We start from the raw sequence: 21,750 nt of genomic DNA, 5'->3' as shown, positions 1-21,750 counted from the left end.
GAGGCCAGAGATGGCAAGCCATGCATGTACGTGTGCAACACGTGCACGAAGCATGATTTCTGTGTACCTTATTCATGTATGCTCAACTTGGCTTAAAAGTATTTTAATTAAAATTGGGGGGAAAAAACCAAACAAAAAAAAATTGGAAGTTATTATAGTCTCAAATTGGGCGTGGAAAAAATTAGTCATTTTTTGTAATCTTGATCTCATTGTTCCCTGAAATGATGGGGGTAACTGTCACCGCAATATTTCTGGTGATGAACTGAAAATCAGATTCACACCTTTTAAGCTGACAGGTAGTTTAATTGATTCAGACCTGAAGACACTAAAAATAAAATAGCCACTGATATCGCAGTGTCTCAAATACAAGAACATGTAAATTGCATATTGAAATTGGACCTTAGTCTGTATAAGACGACTAACGGGCTTACCAACACTTTCTAAGTACTGCTTCTTTTTTGGGCACTTATATTTGTTTCTCAAAATATGTGGCATTTTGCCAGTTTAAGTCAAAAGAGTAGACAATTTTCTCTAAGTACAGGCTGACACAATATAGTTACCAGGACAGTTTTCTCGCAGCTGTACCACAGTATACACAAATATACAATAATTCCAAAATAAATGAAACCCAAATGTTTACATATTTATTAAGAATATTAAAGTAGAAAAGCCCAGCTTCTGAAATTCTTGGATAAAGTTGTCTTTTAAAAACATGCAGTCGCATTTAGTATGTAGAACATGCTACCAAAGTTCCAGTCATTCAAATAAGAACCATAGAGTATAAATATCTTGTGATACGTAAGCTTCATTACTAATAATACTGAAAAAAAAAGAATCTGCTTGGGTCTTACAGTGTTAGATACAACTGAAATATTTTGTATTGACAGTTTCTGCTGCAAAGATCTCACTGTTCAAAAGAAAAGATGTTTTCACAGCCACATGTAGGACATTGTATTTCTCAACAGTACCTGTAAAAAAAATAAAAAGAGTATACAGGGATTTCATTCTGATTTTAGAAAGGATTTGAACTGAAAACAATATTTTTGTCACACTTTGTTTACTTCTGAAGGAAGTTCTTGTGCAGATGGGTGTTAACCACCAAACTCACATCCCATAGGCAAATCAGACTGTAGTTCTGTTTCTTGCTGGTTGAACATGTATATTTAAGTGACTTGCTTCGCAGTACTTTCTGAAACAAATTAAAGTGAACAGCAACATAAGACTGCTGAGCTTCCACTGTTTAGTTTAGTAAATTTGTAAATTGAAAAGGAGAAACAACCGCATAAATCATTATAGTAGAATCTTCATTTTACTCTCTACAATCTTTAAGAATGACACCATAGTGCTGATTGCCACATGACCAGCAAACAAATCCTAATTCTAACCACAAACTATGGAACCAAACCTGCCTAAACACAAAGTTCAGAATACTGCGATTATATAGTAGTAAAGGCTACCTGCAAATGTAGGTGTTGATCAGAAAAACAATTTTTTAAAAAATAAAGGTGTTTGAATACAGGTGTTTGGTTTTGGACTGAAGATTAAAAAAAATTAAAACTGCTCCCCAGTTTTAGGGTATTGCTTTTAAGTCACTAGTAGTTGCTTCTTGTGGTATACTTTGATAAATGTTATACATGTAATTAATTACCTGCCCTTCCCAAATTGCAGTATGAATGAGAAAGTAGACTGCAGAAAAATAAGACTTGACTGGGGAAAATAACCTGTGCTTTTTGTGTAGTTGATCGGGTTACTCATTCAGTGTTTGTATCACAGAAAGCAAAACCCACCTGGTTTCTAGTCAGGTGTGTTTGTGAGCTGTTACTGATGTAGCATAGTGCTGTTCAGTTATCGTGGCCCTGTAAGAAGGCTCCACCGTTACCCTGGATGGTAGGAGTGTCAGCTTTCTGAGGCATTTTGCAACCTTAAATATATCATTGTCATGAAACCAGGGGTTTTGTGTCAGGGAACAGAGTCGCTGCATGTTGCAGCCATCCATGCAAAAGGGCAGCTGCCCTGACAGGAAGCTACAAATTCTGTAATGCACATAACTGAATACCACGTACAGAGTCATGGCTGTTAAAGGGCTAATGAATGTGCGAACCTGGTTTGGTGTTAATGAACAGCACTTTGAAGACTTTCAATCATGTTTTATTGTTTATATGAATTATGCAGATTGTGCCTTGCCAGTACATGCTGCAGACAATGAAGGATGAACAGGTTTTCTACATTCAGCACTTGAAGTCTTTGGCATTTTCAGTGTACTGCCAGTGCAGGAGGCCACTGCCCACGCAGATTCACATCAAGTCTCTCACAGGCTTCGGGCCAGCTGCCAGCATTGAGATGACCCTCAAAAATCCTGAGGTTAGTATTGGTGTCAAGAAAATGACAGCCTGGTAATAAACTGTAACCGCTTCTCTCAAATATCAAAGAAATAGTAGAGAAAATACTTCTAGGAGTATTTTTTCAAGGTACAGAAGACTATGATAATATCAAGGGAAAGGGTAAGCTAATACTAAATAGAAAATTGTAAGAAAAATGTCAGACTACTTGCTTTCAAAACATTTTAAGCTTCTGGTCTTAAGTCATAAACTAAAAGGTTAAAGATCAGTGCGAAAGAGGAGAAAACGTGTGCCGTTGCTCGGGATTCTGAAACATTTTGTTGTATTAGTCTGTAGTACTCCCACAAGAAAATGTTTATGTCCAACCTTTATTTATATATACATACATATGAATTCACTTCCTGTGCCTAATGACAGATACTATAGTAATTCCCTGAGGTAATGGAGAAATCCCCCTCTTTCAGTGGGCTTATCTTTCATCTGTTTTTCAAACTGTAAATATTCAAGCCCCGTTTCTGGAATTTCAGGGATTTCAAAAGAAGAGTAATCCATCCTACTTTCCACGAAGGTTTTTCATTCTTTGAAAGATAACAATGACTGTTTTATTTAGATTTAATGGACCAACTAAACACTTAAAACACTTACCTTGGGATAAAGACATGCTTGTTAGGATTTAAAAACGTAGTTTCAAAATCATCATAAAACCAACCTATCACCACATTCCATTACTCACATAAAACCATAAGCTCTCACTGAAAACCTCTAAAAGCAGTATCACCCCAGGCGGCTCGTCTTCAAATTCTCTCCTCATGCTTCCCTCAAAAAGCTATCGGTTCAGCAGGGTGGATTTTGCAGCAAGTCACAACAGTCATACTTCAAGCTGTTTAGGTGTAAGGGGAAGAGCAATAAACTTGTAAGACCCCTGCAAGCATCTCCCTCCCTTTAATTATGTTCCTGCTCTCTTGCCAGGGTGGTACACTTCTAGAAAGTGACATAAGCAGAAATACGATACCCCTTAATGTCTCTGACAAAACACCGTAACTTATTTTTCCTCTAAGGAGATTAACTTGCACTTTGCATTTCATGTTTAATTTCCTGAAGTTACAAGACACCATAAATGGGGCAAATATTTTCATGAGCAGCTTGCATTCAGCGTACTTAATTAATCAGATCTCTACTTTTTCCATTTCACATGCGCTTGCTATTCGTCTGCACTGCAGACTTCCAAACTTCATCTGAAAAAATAAGAAAATACCCTGACCATTTCTAAATTATTGAACGTGTCTGGTCAGGCCCATCATGTTTTTTCTTCAGAGAGGAGTTACAAGCAAACATGGGTTTAGGGCTGACCATATGGCAAGCAGCTTTACAGAAGATGACCTGCAGGTCCTGTTTGGACAAGATGAATGTGAGCCAGCACGTGCCCTCTCTTGAGAGAGAGCAGACAGGGTGCGTTAGGAGGGGTGCTGACGGTAGAGCAAGGGGAGTGATAATTCTCCTCTCCTCAGCACTGGTGAGACCTCACCTGGAACATACTGTGGCTGGTTCTGGACTCCTCAGTACAAGGAACATGGACATGCTGGAGCAAATCCAGCAAAGGGCCACAAAAATGATGAAGGGATGGGAGCATCTGATAACTGAGGAGATACCGAGAGAGCTGCAGCTGTCCAGCCAGGAGGGCTCTGATAGTTGTGTATAAATACCTGATGGGAGGGAGTGAGGAAGATGGAGCCAGGCTCTTCTTGGCAGTATCCAGTGATGGGATGAGAGGCAGCGGGCACAAACTGAAATACAAGAAATTGTGTTTAAATGAAAAACACAAGAAAACTTTTTTACTGTGGGGGTGACTGAACACTGGAACTAGTTGCCCAGGCAGGCTGCACATCTCTGTCGCTGGAGGCGATGTCCAGTATCTCTGTGTCCAATGACGCAGATACCCAGAGTCCTGGGCAACCTGCTGTAATTGACAATTTGAGCAGGAAGATTGGACTAGAGACACTTCGGGTCTCAGCCTCTTGCAATTTTATGACTTTTTTTTTTTTTAAATAAAAGATGAATTTAATAACTTACGACTGTTAGGCTCTACAGGAGGACTACACATATATTATTTACAATACTAATTTGCTTCTCCTTATTGTTAAATGGTGTTGAACAGCCTTGACTTCTTACAACCCTTTACACGTTTGTTTTCTGAGGGGTGAGGGGTATTCTCTTAGAGAGAAGCACTAACACATGTACTGCAGATCTGGTGAATTAGTTCAGTTCTGATTCAAAAACCAAAGCATTTCTGAAATAAAACTGTGAGCTGTAGGACTTAAAGAATTTCTGACATCACACCTGATGTTCATAGAAAGTATGTTATACCTAATGCCTAGATAGAAAACCAGAAGTGAGTCTGTCCGAGCAGTTTCTGAGTTGCAGTTCTTGGTCCTCGCATCAGATCATGCTGTGCACTGTTCTGTAGGCAGTATGTGAATGGAAGGAGGTGAGCAGACAGCATCAATTGTAGCAGAGGGATTTACAGAATAATAGGTTTAAACTCCTGCTGTTTCAAAGTCTGGTATCAGCCTGTCCAAAGACTGTTTTCATACCTTAGTTTCCCTATATATATATATAAAAAAAATCTTTAGATAAAAGTTTGAAGTGCACTAGTTTTAACTAGCAGAAATGAATTGTCTGTAAACACCCTTTTCCCAATATCTCTTGAGTATGAATGCCTTGAATGTACTTAGTATCACTCTTATTTTTCCATACTCACTGCCAGTCTGTGTTTGTGTGTTTCTTGCATTAAATAGTTTTTGACATATCTGCTGATGATTGTGTCAATTTTATTGCAGAGGCCCAGCCCAATCCAGCTATACTCGCCTCCTTTCATACTGGCACCCATCAAAGACAAACAGACAGAGCTGGGAGAAACATTTGGAGAGGCCAGTCAGAAATACAATGTCCTTTTTGTTGGATATTGTTTGTCTCATGATCAGCGTTGGCTTCTGGCATCCTGCACTGACCTTCATGGTGAATTGTTGGAAACCTGCATAGTTAATATTGATTTACCAAACAGGTAGAAACATCTACTTTTTACCTTGTATCTAGCTCTGTAGTTGTCAGCCCTCACTCTCATCAGTTTTTTGCGCATCCCTTCTGATCATAATTCATGATGACCTGATCATGATAATGTTACAGTGAGAATATCAGTTGGTACTTACGTAACTTACAAACTGCAAAGAAAAAAAAGTACTGTGTTACACTTGTTCTACAAATGCTGCCTACAAATCTTACCTTCCAGGACAACTGATGTGTTGTTCAGCATATTCACTGCAATAATAGTACTGAAAGCGCACATACTTTTTCTGCTCTGTGTTAGTAAAAAGTAAATTAGGCACTCTACAGAACTGTAAGAACTCCTATAGAGGGGCAAGCAGTGAAACAATTACGTAGACTAGAAATCTGAATATTGTCCTCAGTTGTCTTCTTACTTCCCCTCCCCCTTTCCTTAACTTCCAGGTCAAGGAGGAGCAAGTTGTCTGCACGTAAAATCGGTCTGCAGAAGCTGTGGGAATGGTGCATTGGTATTGTGCAGATGACTTCGCTGCCTTGGAGAGTTGTCATCGGGCGGCTCGGCCGCCTGGGCCACGGGGAGTTAAAAGGTATGAACTGTCCGTGTTCTCAATGCCTTGGGGTGCAAGGCTGAATGGCTTAGAGCTGAGGGCGATGATCCTACCCTGGCGGTGAATTTGTGTATTGGTTTGCATAAACAATCTGTTTGTTTGTACAATGGGTTTGACATTACTCCCTCCTGTCTGGTAGACGTTGTGTAGATTAATCACGATTTGCGAAGTGCACTTCCAAGTGGAAGACATGGGTTTTGTCACATGTTAGAAAAAGGTCTGAAGAATAGTTACCCTGTCACAGAAATAAAAATAGGATTCAGTTCTGATTCCTAAACTTAAACATAAATGTAACAATTATTGCAAAAAAAGTTACTGAACAAAGAATTATTATTTTTTTTTTTGTGATATACAAAACTACCTGATAATCAGTGTTAACCAGCAATAAGGTACACTCTGCAACCTGCGAAGAGTTCCCCAGATTCAGCATTCCTAACAGCTTAAAGGAGCTCTGAGCGTTGCAGCTATAGGTGCCTTAATCCAAGCAAAGGCAGGGCCAGCCTTGCTTCCCTTCAGCAGTGATTCCTCTCACTCATCCAAAGACAATGCGTCAATGCAAAGATGCATTCAGCATCTTCCGTTTCTAACGGCTGTGGCTGCTATTCAGGTTTTGTTTGGTAACTGGAAGAAAATGGGATTCTGAGAGGGATTCTTCATCCATCTCCTCAGCTGGAACATGAAGATAAATTAGACGAGAGGATAAAGATATTTCATGAGCGTTTGTCCTTTTATATCAGTAACTGAAGGAGACATGAATCCTTCTGGTTACCTTATTGTAAGAGATTCTGTATTTCATGAGATGGGAAAAATACTTAAAACCAGTGCACAATGCATAACAGTTCAGTCTGAAAGCACAAAGGAATACTCTAGGGGGGAAAAAAGCGGTATATAAATGCCTTCTCCTGTATATCACATGCAGGGGAGAAGAGCTGTTGCCTGCCCTGGTAGGGGAACGTGCTACCCATCACGCACACAGGGGCTACATGGAATGAAGGCAGGAAAACAGACTAAGAATTTAATCAACTCCCTTCCTCTGTTTGGACACGTAATGTCATTTAAGTGGCTAAATGGAGTTTCTTGAATGGATATCTGCACCTCCATTGAAATTTGCTTTGTTTAGTGTATTTTATTCTAACAAAGTGTGTGAATTTATCTCTCTTTGCTTACATTTCAAGTTTTGCAATTAATGCAGCATGTTAGATGAAAGCAGATGTCCTTTTTGAAAAAGGGATCAGTGCATTTCAGGAAAAGATTCATATGTACAAAAAAAAATAAAAAACACAAAACAAACAAAAAAACCCCACTTTTAAAAGTCTTTAAAAAGATTCCAGGTACCTCCTCCACCTTACATGTAGAGTGAGAGACTCATTCTTGAAGAAACACATCATCTTCAGTGATTTGTCAGAGTAATGCAATTAGCTCATGGGAACACCAACAAACTACCACTGAATAACTGCCTGGATACCCACTCTGCAAGCCATGCGCCTTACTTACATGGGGAGGTGGTCCAGAATAGTAGAGTGTTTAAGAAGTGCAAAGGGTTATTAATAGTTTGCTATTTTCAAGCAAGTGCTGGCTATTTCAGGACTCTGTTCTGCTCTATCATCATGTTTATTCATTTCAGACTGGAGTATCCTCCTTGGGGAATGTTCCCTGCAGACAATCAGCAAACAACTGAAGGAGGTGTGCCGCATGTGTGGTATCTCATCGGCAGACTCTCCTTCTATCCTTAGTGCCTGCTTAGTTGCCATGGAGCCACAGGGGTCCTTTGTGGTGATGCCAGGTAAATTTTATCCACATATTTAAATGCCAAAGAAACCCTTTTATCATACTTATCACCTAAGCACATTAATTTTGGGAGACTTCTGGGTCCAACAATAAGACCTTCACTAGTAGGGCTAAATGTGGGAGAAAACAGGGTAAGCCAGCAGAATCCCCCAACATACCACAAAGAGATGCTGTGTTGGGAGCGAGGGTCCTGGGGGGAAAGGTTCTGACAGAGGGCTGCCCCTTTCCCTTGGGGAGGCCATGCTTTCAGGTAGACAGGTTCTCATCAGCTGAATGTGACGATGTAGATGCCCTTGTGCAAGGAGGACTGCAGACACTTGAGAGTCTACAGTGTGAAAAAGGAGGAGCCTGTGTAAATGGGAGCAAGGATAAACATACTTGCCTTTTCATATGCTTATTTAGAGAGTTCTATTATAAGCAGCAGTCCACAGAGTTAAGTTGCAATAAAATTAAAATTTTGAGGTTCCCTTTATTAACTTGTTGTATTACGTAAGCATGTACTTTTTAATGTATGTGGTGACATATCCTTACAAGCTGCTCTGGTTTTTGAAGCTTAGAAATAAAAATTACTACACAGAACAGAATTAAACAAGCTTGAAAATTACTCATCAAGTTGAATAATTTTCAAAGCAGAGATTTTGTGACGTGAGAAAATAGATGGCAAGTTATGCTTTTTTTTCATGTCAATCAAAGTGGAGTATATTTCATAATTATACAGATATGTGCATCAAAAATAAATTTAATTTGTTCATTTAACAAGTAAATCTTTGATTAAGGGGCAGCAGAATGAAAGGAAAGGTAGGGTATTGTATGAGCATTCACGTAGCTAAACATTGTCTATACAACCTGTGATCTTAATTTCAAGCTCTTCTAGTAATTTATTCTTGTTACAGTAAGAACCTTTAAACACGCATATTCACTTCCGAACACAGCTTAGATGCACAAAAAATTAATTGAACACAGAACGTATATTTTGAAGATTACGCAAATTAATGTCTCTGCCATTGCTTCTGTCCCGGAAGATGCTGTCACTATGGGATCAGTGTTTGGCCGGAGCACTGCGCTGAATCTGCAGTCATCTCAGCTGAATACCCCTCAGGATGCCTCCTGTACACACATCCTGGTTTTCCCAACCTCTGCTACTATCCAGGTAGCACCAGCAAACTACCCCAATGAGGACGGGTTCAGCCCTACTAATGGTAAGTGAGCACGCGTCTGGTGTAAGAGGTGAAACATTTGCGAGTACTCAGTGGCTGCTCAGCACATAAGCAGAGCTGTGCCAGTCACGAGTGAAAAAACCTGAGTGGAGCAGTGTTCTCCCATGGACCCATTCCACCTAATTTAAAGAGAACACCGCTGTACTGTATGGTTACAGGATGGCATACTATGGGGGTTTTCTGAAGTCTGTTCTCAGATAATCATGCTGATTTATTCCAGAAGCGATGTGGACTAATCAATATGCGAAATAGCACAGGCTATAAAATGCTCTTTCTTGTTGCTGTGATTTATCAGGCTAACTTGTGTTTTATAGTAGTGCTTCACTTCATGCCCTGTTGTGTACAAAGCTGGTGAGGAAGGAAGTACTTGTTCTAGAATTTTAATCTTCTTGTAAAGTAAGCAAAATAGACCAACCTGAGAATTCTTCATGTTAGCAGTGTGCTTTTTCAAGCATATCTAACCCTATAGTTTGCAGCAGCAAGACTCTGACTAACACTTCATATCAAGTAAGTATTTTCCTAACTGTTCTGCTGTAAATACTTATCAATGATTGTAAAATTATTTAAACCAAGAGTAGCTACAAACATTTACAACAGAAGTATTTTATGAAAAGGAAAGTATAGTGACGAAGAAAAGCCCACTCTCTTGCAAGAAAGAGTCCGCTTTGATCTGTGCCTCCTGGAATTTCAGTGGGCCTCCCAGAAGGGAAGTTACCCCTCTTAATGCCTAAGCAGCTGTCCTTTCAAGGCCCCAGAATCCTGACTGAACGCTGTGCTGACAAATATTTAACCTGCGTTAACCTGCCCTTTAGTGCTTCAGATGCTAATTAGAATGAGGTACAAGAACTGGCGTTTTCCAAAATGGTGTTAAATTTAATTTTCTTAACTCGGTTCTACTTAATGATTAAACTGTTTTCTGTGCTATTAGCCATCTCATTTCTGTTCTGGAGGCCAAGCAGAGCATGACATTAGTTCTGTTTTGTTTACTGAGGTTGTAGGAGAGAAGTTAATAAACTTAATTCATTGCTTTTGCAATGTTTCTCCAGAAGATGAAGAAAAGCAACCACCTGTTTATTTCAATACTGGGACTTCCAGTGAAATTAGTTCAAGACACATGTGTCCTTTTGCATTTTCATGTGGAGTAAATTCTTCTTTTTCAAGAGAAATTATTTATTGGAGTATGTAGAAATGCATGACTCTTACTTAGGGCTCTGCATGTTTTAGTATAATTTGGCTACAATTCTAATTAATCCAGTTAATTCAGACAGCTCCCATTGTCCCTTTGTGCCCTAAAATACACCTTAAACGCCATTATATTGTTTAAATGTCTTTGCCTGCTGAGAAATCTGGATAAGAGAAAAAACCCTATAAACCATATTGTGATGCTTGTAATTTTTTGCTCTGTGTTTATAATCTTAGCTTTCCATTATGTAAATTATTCATGGTATAACCTGTGTTGCAAATGACTGAGCAATGGAATATACTTCTTACAGAATGCAAACATGTTTTCACTGTATCTTTTTACGCCTTTCCCACAGATTAACATAAGCCAAATTAAAATAGCAAGTTATGATAATATAACTGTATTTAATTTCTGAGATGAAAGTAAAATATTAAAAGCTGTGTTATAGGAAATCCTGGTGCAGTGTTTGAAATAATCATGAAAGCACATTGCCTGTGAGTGTGGAGCAGGCCTTGCTGCCCTTATTGATTCTGGGAGCGATTTCCTTGAAGCCGCTAGGACTGCTCCCAGAATAGTTTGAGCAAATGTGCCGAAGCGCTGGCGTGTAGCAGTAGAAGCCCAAAGAGCAGCACCTGCTGAGAGTAACACATGTAGGTTTGTTTAATGTACTTCAAGTATTTTGTTAATGGATTTCTCTGACCGACTGCAGAGAGGTGTCATTTTTTCTGTTAGAAAGTTCAATTTGGATTTTTATTAAGCTGGTATGACAGGATTTTTGTTCATTCTGTGACCATCGTTAAAATTCATGATTTTAATAGGTGTCTGCCAACTCTTCCTTTCAAGTCTGTGCGGTTGCAGTCAAAGGTACTAAGAAGGATTAAACAGTGAAGTGTTTATCTCTCCTTTCATCTGTCTCAAGATGTTAAAAAAAAAGATAATAAATTAAAGGGAATGGTAGTACATTACAAAAATGAGTACAGCACATTGGAAATTAATTGTCTTCCTTTCCCTTTTCAGATGACATGTTTGACCTCCCATTCCCAGATGACATGGACAATGACATTAGAATTTTAATAACGGGGAATCTTCACTCTTCACCAAATTCCTCCCCAGTTCCTTCCCCTGGATCACCATCTGGCATTGGAGTGGGATCACACTTCCAGCATAGTAGGGTAAGGCTGTAGCACTTCCAAGGGGATATGCTACTTAAAACACAAAAAAAGACCTCAATCCTCCAATAAAATCTCTTTTTCCTGTAGATTCTCAAACATAATTAGATAACAGCAAGCAGAAGTTAACGTTAAAATTGAAGGTGCTGGTTAAATACTGTTATAGAAGATGCCTCTGCCTTAACCATTTAAGTCTCAGGTTAATTGTTAGTGTACAAGATAATTGAGAGGAAGAGACGAGGAGAGAAAAGCAGAAAAGCTTTATTTTTATGTGGTAAAGCCACACCTAATGAACCGGTATAAATTTAATCTGTACTCATCCATTTTTTTCTGGAAAATCATATGGAATGTCCCTGGCACAAAGTGTGACAAGTCTTTGAGAGAAAGGAAGATACGACAGCTCCGTTCACATGAATTTCTAGGGGAGGCAAGAAGGGAGATAATTCTCCTAATAATAAAACCCTACCCTTAAAAACTCCGCAGGTGCTGGATGTTTATGCAGATGTTGTTTTCTTAGTAAAAATTAGCCCAGAGCACATAGTGTTTCTAAGGTATTTTTGTTTGAAGTGGCTTTATAAAGTTGGTTCCAACACCAGTGATTACTTAAAATGCAAATTATTTTTGGTAATTCAAGGTATTTTTTTGAATCAGCTTTAGCATAATTTGGATCGTGCTTGATGGAACTCTTTTACTCATACATTTAATTGTGTAAGAGACTTAGTTGTACTCTTAAAATGGTTTCCATCACAAGTATGTAGAACTTTGATGCTTCATAATTTCCTGTGGAGAAGTTTTATTGTAGAAATAGTGCATGTAAAGCAGTAGCGTATTACTTCTTTACTAAATAGTACAATATTTTGTTTAAAAAACAGGCTAACTTTTATGGAAGGGACAGATAACCCCATGCATTTAAAAGTTCTGGTTTACTGATCTGTAGTAATTTCAGTAACTGGATCTGGATCTGTTACTATCACTGGTGGCTTCAAACAGTCTCAAGCAGAACTAGAAACCTGGTATGAAAGGAAGTATGGAGTACTGAGAAGAGATGCGTGTACAGCTAAGATATATGTCTGTGAATGATGCTGCTCAGCCTTGGTAACAGAGGACTGCAGTCTTCTAAATGTAAATAAAAGATCTTAGGAAAAGAACTCCTATTCCCTGAAAATTACTAACTAAAAGGTGTTAGTTTCATCACCAGGAAGGAAAAAGTCCTGCCTGTATTTTCCTTGCAACAGCTGCAAAATGCTTCAGTGGTCAGCTTAATACAGCCTGGGAGTGAAAAACCCCTTCTGCGTCGGCCACCAGAATGCTAATACTGTATGTTGTGATCTCAGTACACAACCTCCTTACCTTGTGTTAATACCCCAACCCACCTTCCAAAGGCCAAGTAATTGCACATTACTGTTGCTTGGTTATTTCAAACTGGTATGTGGGCAAATTAAAGGTTTTAAGTTGTGTTACTAAACCCTCCAGCCATGAATCACAACTCATCACTCATTACAGTTTCTCCCTCTTACTTAGTTCATTCAACAACCTCTATTCTGTACCACTTCTCAAAATGCATTTGCAAAACTTACTTTCAATGGAACTCCATCCAAGTGGCTTCAGAACAGCACTGAAAGGTTAATGAACACAGAGCTTGGAGACCTGGGCAGACCATTTCTAGATGAACCTGTCATAGTAATTCAGTTTAACCATTAACAAGGGCCTAGTAATTGATGTGTAATTTTTGGTTTTAAAAAAGCAACAGCGTGTGATCATTACCTTGTGGGTCGGGGAAGGTCGAGCCTTCGTCCATGCAACCCATAATTGATTGCTGCAGTTGAGCAGCTTAAGGCCTGACCGCTCCGCAGCCAGTTTGCTGTTAGGCTTTCGGAGTGCCCACAGCCAGGTGAGCTGCAGCCTTCTCCGAGCTTTATGGAGTGTTTAACTTCCTTTGATTCCTGATCAAGATATTACCATTGGAGAAAGGCCTGCTTGAAGGACTAGCAGTGAAGGCTTTGTGATTAAGCTGGCTTCTGTGAAGTGGAATCTTTTTCTTAAACCTTTTGACTTAAAAGATGTGTATGGATTAAATGAACTGCTGTCCCCATTCTTCTGGGTTAAGTTACAAGCCAAAATACTTCACAGGCATCTTTTGGGTTCTTTCTCTGTGAAATAAAACTGAAAGCAAACTAGGTGTTTGCAAACCCAAATGCATTTAAAATAGGAATGTACTCTAGAATGGAATGGCAGTCCCACGTGCCGATACCCAAGGAAACCCTGGTAGGTTTGGCACTGTGGTTCGTGACAGATAGGATACATATATATGCAGGCACACAGAGAATGAGGTAAGCAAGCTCACACCAGGTGCTCCTATCCAACAGCCTCGGGTCGGACAGGGTATGGAAGGTTCATCTACATTTCACTCTACAGAAATAAAATCACAAACATATACGCTGACAGGCGGTGACTCAGTCTGATGAAATTTTAACTCTCTCCTCTCTAACTCTTTGGTCCATATATAGGTATATGAGTATCTAATATTGCAAAAATACAGCATATGAATAAGTAAGTGGTATAAATTGAAAAGTAAGACAGCTGTTTCCTTTTCCCCACACTTCGCATGCTGGGTAGTGTCCAAGTGCCCACAGCAAGGAATAGCAAGTGTAGCATTTTTTTTCTAAGCTCTGAATGTAACTAAATGAGTAACTGAAAAAGCAAACAGCCAAACTTTGGAAGTTGCAGGTACTCTCTGTTCTTCCATATTCCAGTATTTAATGCATGCTTTTGCTAGCTGAAGTTAGAAGGATCTGCAGTGCAAACTGCTGGTTTTGCTGTGCGTAGGAAAAGCCTATGAGGCTTCATAAACTTAAATCCAACACCAGTCTGCATGCGCACAAGCAGCTGTTCAGATTCACAGCCTGAGCCCAGCACCTCGGAGTTACTCTGCAGCATCAGATTCCACACATGCTGGGTTCCATTGGGGAGGTTAACATTGCTGTTTGGGAATCTAAAGTGATTCTGGAATATAAGCCTGGAGAACCCAACGACAGGGGAAACAGGAAGGGATTAGACAACTTTAAGATTCGTGTGTGACTAAAGGATAGCTCATTAGGAACAAGACAGAACTGGATAAAATACTGAGTAATGAGTAAACAAAGTTAATGTTATTGGAGTGGGACATAATGGCGTAAACCAACAAACCTGCCTTTTCAACTCTTCTTTCAGAGCCAAGGGGAACGTCTCCTTTCCCGGGAAGCCCCGGAAGAGCTGAAGCAGCAGCCTCTTGCTCTCGGATACTTTGTATCAACTGCCAAAGCTGAGAACCTTCCGCAGTGGTTCTGGTCGTCCTGTCCTCAGGCCCAAAACCAGTGTCCCCTTTTCCTGAAGGTCTGTCGTGGTATCCTTTCACAGGGGAAAGAGAAGAATTGTTCTGTTTATAGCCTGTGAATTTTCTTTGAAAACGTTGGCTTTGCATGTTACTGCAACTGTGACAATCCTGGAAACAGAAATGCAATTTCAGGTTTAAATTTGCTTAAGATAGCTGGCTATTGAAACTTAAATCTGTGTTGCTAAGGTCTTTACCTGAAAATGGAATAGTTCGGCAGCTTCTAAATACAGAATCATCGCAGCTCGATCTGCTATTACAGAAACATCCCAGTTTTCGTTTTCAGTCAGCCTAAGGCAGGAGGGACATACCTTCTGTTCTGCTGTACTCCAGTTATGACACACAGATCAGAAGTTAGAAAGGAGAGCAGCACCTCCAGGTAGAGTATTTACTATCCATTTCTGTTCCCCTAGTTGCACAGTAGAGTCTGCAGTGTCAGAGTGAACCGGATACTTTCCATTCTAGAACTGCAAGTGCTTCTGTGACACATAAGCAGAACTGGCTCAACTACTAGAGAGTCACTGAGCCCTGTAGAGTGTCATGCAGCTGCTTATCTGAATGAATCAGAACAATGTGAGCTAGTGAGCATGGAAAGAAGGTGAAATATCTGCCTTGGCGAGCATCACATAACTATTTAAGCAGACAACGTATGGAACAGTAAAGTTAGTACCATTCACTTCATCCATTCCCAGCTTTAATTAACAAACACTAAACATTTTTGCAAGACTCTTAACTCAACTCCCTCATCCGTGTCTATCAGGCAATTATCAGAGTAAAGGTGTTCAGTGTTTCTCAATTCTTTCCTCGTGCAACAAAAGCGATTTTAGGACCACTGGTAACAGTAACTTGCAGTCAGCCTGGCAGGCTTTGTGTCCAGTGTAGCATCTCCACCAGCAAAGCACTGGACCTTACTCCTTACACTGCACTCTTCATGGGTCGATCTCCGTGAAGTATCTGCTCTTCCTTAAACCAACAGAATGGAGATCTCAAAATAATATGAAAAATTAACCACCATGGTTTTGGAGCTAGAGAGGAAGTTTTATGCTAAAGTTAAAACTACCTTTTTTTTGTGAATGAGTAATCCAAAGACTGTTCCAGTGCCAGCAGTAAAAACATAGTCAGTAGAGCTCCAGGCAACTTCATGAATTCCTTCCATAAGCTTATACTAGATTTGTACTAGAGAGAAGGAGCCGCCACCCTTCCCTACCCCACCACCCCCCAGCCCAACACAATTGCGCTCTCAGATCTAGGCTGAATTAAATGTTTAATTTGACTTGGAACATGCTGTTTTGGTTTGGACAATTTTTAATAAAAGCAAGGGGCTGAATTCATGCAGTGACTTGTACACCATTCAGTGAGCAGGGGATGCTGTCTCCTTCATGCTGCACAGCACTGCAATTAGGAAACTTGTATGGCATGTGAGGCGTACATATTCAAGTCATCTTTGTCTGATTTGGATTAAGTATTTTTGAGCTAAAGTATTTCACCTCTAATGTGCGTGCCATAATTGGAGGAATATAAATTAGAGGTTTTGCCTCGGCAGGCTGTGTGGTGTATTAGGCTACCCACTTGAAAGGCTTACGTGGTTGCTCTACTCCCGGCACAGGATCAATATGAAATCCCTTCCCTACTCCTGCACAGACTAATGCACAAGCCTTGCTCCAGCAGAAGGGTAAGACTGGGAAGGCGTCGCAGCAGAGCAGGACGAGGGCTGCCCACAGCGCTCTGGTCAGACACCCCAGCTCAGTGCGGCACACTGTGCTGGGCCTCCTGCTGGGAGAGTCTGAAGACTCAGGACAGTTTGTTAATGAAATACAAAGAACCACTGACACATCCCAGGCATTCCCCCTCATCACTTCTTCCCTGACCAACATTACAGAATTCAGCATCCTTTTTTCAAGTTCCTTGATTCCAGTCAAAAAGAGAAGTCAGTTTATTAAAAAATTTAATTATTGCGGAACTTGGAACATGGTCATGGTGAGTTCCACACAGAATTGCCAACTCTTCTTGCTGCCCTGAAACAATTCAGAATGTATTTGTTCACTGTGACTCTTTAGAAGTACTTGCCTATACGAAGAGCTAATTTGTGCTTTTTTTCCTTTACACAGGCCTCATTACATCACCATATCTCTGTAGCGCAGTCAGATGAGCTTCTACCTGCCAGAAATTCTCAGCGAGTTCCTCACCCCCTTGACTCTAAAACTACATCAGATGTCTTGAGGTAAGGCCTTCTAGGTTTTGTGTTTCCTCCCTGAGGTTCTGGGGACTAAGCTCTGAAATTTCAGAGAGACGTTTTCTTGTCAGCCGGGCAAAATTACTTCTTGGTTTTGTCAACAGCTAGTAACTCTCCTATGCCCTACTCGTGTGTCTCAGAGCAGTGGGCAACTCTTACTATAGCTGCTACCTCCAGCAGCAAAGAGTGGAACTTTGAGGGTTCCTTCACCAGTTTTCCACAGGACTGTACAACACTATGTATGTAAGGAAAACTTAGAAACAGTGTTGCCTCACCAAGTGGACACCTCGGTTTACCTTCTAAAGATTGTTGTGTTTACCTGGTGGTCTAATCTGGACTGTGCCAGTGATTACTTTTACTCACCAAACTAAACTGAAGGAGATAAAAGTACTCGCCTGATACCAGTATCTTAGGAATTGGATATAAAGAGGACATTCTTCCTGAATTAATATAGACTTGTGTATCATATTGTTGAAGATAACTAGAGCACTGTTTGCCTCCATCCCAGCTGCTGGGGAAGGAAAAAAAGATCTGGTTTATGAGACAGCATACAGGGTGGGACAGCCAGTGAACAAACACATACATGAAACCTGGAGAGATCAGCAGGAGACATGAGGACTAATCTAATCTAAGGGAATTGGTGGTGTATGTATTCTACAAGATCTGGATTTGCATCGTCTTGAGGACTGAGCTATCACAGCTGTCCTGGTGTACTCCTGCCTTTTTATTTTCTCATAAAAGGGTGATGCAGTGCATGGGGAAAGGTCAAGATACAACAGACATAAGTTACAACATGAGAACTTCAAACCCAATGCAGGATCGCACAAGTGTGCTCAGGTACTGTCACAGGTTGCCCAGAGAGGCTGCGGAACCTCTGTCCTTAGAGGTGTTCAAGACTCAAGTCTTTGAGTACGGGGGTATTTGAACCTCTGTGATTCCGTACGCCCTCACTGGGGAGGGCCTACATTCAGGTAGCTTGGTTCAAGTTCAGATGTACTAAACCTAAAAATCCATGCTTCCCCTGCTCCCCTTTTCAGTGAGTTTCCCACTGTGTCAACACCACCAGCGTTGGTACAGCCAGGCAGGCCTCGTGACATTGCATCTCCGGGAGAAACTAGAGATAAGTTTAAGTAAATCTTCTAGAAGAGACAAGAAGGAAAGGAGTAAACAATTCCAGTTTCATTTCTCTCTGCATTTGTCTTCTGCAGGTTCGTTTTGGAGCAGTACAATGCACTGTCCTGGCTTACGTGTAACCCTGCCACCCAGGATCGCAGCTCCTGCCTTCCTGTCCACTTTGTGGTGCTCACTCAGTTGTACAATGCCATCATGAATATACTTTAATAGATAGAAAAGCACTTGTTCTTCTGGCTTATTCTCCCCTCAACCTGAGAAACGTGCCACAATCTGCAACGATCACGATTTTGCTTCTCTTCAGACCAGTCCTGTGCTGTGCTTCTGTTCCTCCAAAAGCACATGTGAATTCTGCAGTGTTCAGAACTAAACCACCCATTAACATCTCTGGCAGCTTCAGTCCAAAATCTGGGAACATCCAAGAACAGTGAACACAGAGTAACCTCAAGCCAGTGTTAGTTTGGTGGCCCAGGAACTACTGGTCAGTGTGATTATTTTTTTTAATATTTTATTTTTTTAAGGAAGACTACAGTATCTTTTTGCATTAGGAACTCTGATAAACAACCAAGAGCAGTTTCAGCCCTGCAAGTAAAAACACATTGTAGTGACCAGTTTGGGTTGTCTAAAACTTATTTCGTTGTTTGATCATCGTAAACTGGGACTTTGCAGGAGGAAAAAGGCAAAACAAAAAACCACAAAACCACACAGTTGTAGACTCGTATAAATATTAGAGTTTTCTGTCTACCTGGAGTTCCTGTCAGAGTGGATTGGGATGAATGCATGCATTTGTTACCTGTCCATGTAGATATGAATGGTCTGGAGATACTTTATTTATTTTTAGGTTTGGGAAGGGGAGGGATTAAATTATAAAGGACCAGGAACAGTAGAATATCTTAAAAATCCAGCTCCGTTCCACTGTAGGGTTATTTATCTACATACCTCTCACTCTTCTGACCTAGAAATCAAAAATGAAGCTAGTAACAATCAAAGTCCAAGCAGGGAAGGGAAGCGTGTTCTGGTAAGGACAGACTTGTATTTTAAGGAATTCTCACCTGCATTTAGCCTGGTTAAAGCAAGAAGTGGCCGCTGTTTAATGAAGGATAACACTACCTAATGGAAGAGGAGTGAGTGAGAGGTAGGGAGGAAAATTACTTTAAAGCCCAATGTAAGGGCAGATGGAAAGTGGTAAATTAATCTATTGTAGAGCTATGATTGAAATATATTTCCAGTAAATTTAGTGATGCTAGAAAACTATTTACTGAAACCCAAGTCGCCCTTTAATTCTGGGCAGACTCGTCCATGTACATATCCAAAAATATGGTTTTTGTTTACACTAAATCAGTTACAAATCTGGTGTATTTTTTCTGACTATAGGAATATTATTTCAAAGAAATAATTTTTAAAAATTATATCATTAAATTAGTACTTGAAGTTATACCACTGTGGTGGAAAAGTTACTTTGTTTAGTAAAATGATTGCCATTTTAAAGGTTAATGGCTAATTGAAGTATTTTTATGACTCCTTCATTCCAGGCTTCAAGGGGTTTATATTTAAACTCCATTTTCTAATGTTTGTTGTTGCACTGTGCAGCAGGCATGGACTGCCTTACATGAGGGGTCGGGCACTTTGATCAGGCTGTGTGACCTAGTTATCTATCTGTGGAGAAAAAACTACAAATTTTAAAGTTCTTCCAAAAGACTTTCATGTTCTGGTTAAAAAAAATGAAATTCTAATATTTTAAAAAGTATTTTTCTTGAGATAATGTAACATTTAAAACAAATTATATAAAATAATTAAAAAAAAAAAGAATTGCTTGTGTAATGAGAAGGTGAAGTCAGAGAAGTAACCTGTAAATGGATTATTTCATTCTCTGCACCAAACCTCCCATGTGGGTATCCTCTTTGCAATGTATAGGTTAAAAAAAAAAAAAAAAATCTGATATCAAACCATTTGTATCTAATGTGTACAGTGTAAAATTGACTTTAAAAATATTGCAGTACTATTTTTTCTTAATCAGAAAAGAAAATTCTCAAGGCCTTTTGAAGAGCATAAAAAGATGAAGATTGTAAACTTGTATAAAAAAATTTAACTTGGGGAGGAAAAAATGTAAAGTAGACATTTGTAATCTTTTACCATTTGGGGGTTATTTGTTCCCAGGATTCATCTGAACTTTGGATTTTTATTTTGTTTATTGTTTTTAAATGGGCCGTTTTTATCCAGGGGCGTTTCTTCCCCAGAAACCTGGTTCTAAGCAAAAATTAAAAATAAAAAAAGGGCAGCAAGGCGTAGTTTTCATCTGGTGTTTTATTTAATTTTTTTAAGTTAAGAGAAGCTGGTGACATATTTATACGTTTTTGTGCAAAATAAATGAATGGCAATAGATTTTAAAGAAAAATCTTATGTACTTCAGTGTGAAAAGTTCTGTATAGTATTTCCCTTAAATATGCATTATTTTACTTGTGAGTTTTTTACTGAATTAATCTGAAATGTACAAGCCCTGGCTTTCCTACAGAGTGAAGAAAGTTATTTTTTTTTTTTTTTTATTTCTAACTTTGGAAAATCATGCCTAAATCAGAATTATTATTACAGTTGTTTGAGCTAAAGGGAGAGGGAGGGGGTGGGGAATGTCCAGCATGCTTGTATGTATATTTCAGAACCTTTTTTAAATGTAAAAGCTGTACATTTCTGGGGAGTTCTGAATTTCTTTTTGGTTTTGTTTTTTTTTTTTTTCTCTGAGCATTTTGCAGTGAGCTTCTTTTATATATAGCCGACAATTTGAAAGAAAACAAAAAAAAAATGTGAAGTTCATTTTAAATCTACAGTATATCGCTGGTACAATACACTAAAAAAAAAAAAAGACTTTGATAAAAAGAAACAATAATAATAAAGACCTCCATTTTAAATGTCATTCATATATACCTTGTGGATGAGAGCTATATACTTTTACACACTTTTTTAGATGAATAAATTATTGAATTACTGAAACAATTGCTGGAGTTTTATTCTTGTGAGTATTCTCAAGTTTGTACTCAAGATCTTAAGTTTTAGCATTACCAGTGAAGAAGGGCTTGCCCTACGAGGTGTTGATTCTGGGTGATATGAATGGAACTGAAATTAATTTAAAGGCTCTTCACTATTTCTTTACTTTAAAGACATGCACTCCTGCCTTCCCTGAGTTAAGCCGGTGCCTGCCTGCCTCTCCTATCTGCTGCCTGTTAAAGCTCCTTTCAGAGTCATAGGGCTTATGAAAATAGATGAAGTTTCACTTTGCAACAGTACTTCTCTTTAAAACTGAAATCAAAGCAAAATCTTTCTATTTAAATCGTCTGTTGTGAGAGGAAATTTGGTGCCACTAATGTAAATGCCGATATAAGCAGATTTAAAATTCTGCCAAATGGGGCGGGTGCAAGCAACCTGGCAGAACTGGTGGCACACACACAGGAGTTGCTTTACATTAGCAACTCTAATCATGAAACCTTCGTCTATTACAGAGGAAATTTCTCTGTATACAGCAGGTGAGTCTTTAACAGGAGATTTCAGTGGCATTATCAGTCTTGCAACCTCCCCCTGCAGCAGGATTGCACGCAGGATAACTGAAATACAACCAGATGTGCTGCTTCAGCTTGCTCAGGAGAGGCTGTGGAATCCCCAT

General features: G+C 39.5%; 1 protein-coding gene across 2 annotated transcripts in view; it reads left to right on the top strand.

Annotated features, from left to right (window-relative positions):
- Positions 1–21,086, top strand: part of MED13L (mediator complex subunit 13L) — a 203,758-nt gene extending 182,672 nt beyond the window's left edge. For both annotated transcript variants that reach the window (XM_027813874.2, XM_055706932.1), the window contains exons 23-31: positions 2,173–2,361; positions 5,177–5,400; positions 5,844–5,986; positions 7,632–7,790; positions 8,818–8,994; positions 11,213–11,367; positions 14,575–14,736; positions 16,843–16,955; positions 18,176–21,086. In XM_027813874.2, coding sequence (XP_027669675.2) covers positions 2,173–2,361; positions 5,177–5,400; positions 5,844–5,986; positions 7,632–7,790; positions 8,818–8,994; positions 11,213–11,367; positions 14,575–14,736; positions 16,843–16,955; positions 18,176–18,308 — 1,455 coding nt within the window. In that variant the 3' untranslated portion in view covers positions 18,309–21,086. The remainder of the gene's footprint in view (positions 1–2,172; positions 2,362–5,176; positions 5,401–5,843; positions 5,987–7,631; positions 7,791–8,817; positions 8,995–11,212; positions 11,368–14,574; positions 14,737–16,842; positions 16,956–18,175) is intronic.
- The last annotated feature ends 664 nt before the right edge of the window (positions 21,087–21,750 follow it).

Source organism: Falco cherrug, chromosome 1 (genome assembly GCF_023634085.1).
Source record: "Falco cherrug isolate bFalChe1 chromosome 1, bFalChe1.pri, whole genome shotgun sequence".
NCBI classification, from domain to species: Eukaryota; Metazoa; Chordata; class Aves; order Falconiformes; family Falconidae; genus Falco; species Falco cherrug.
Note: the sequence above shows the minus strand (reverse complement) of the source record. Positions and strands in the feature narration are given on the sequence as shown.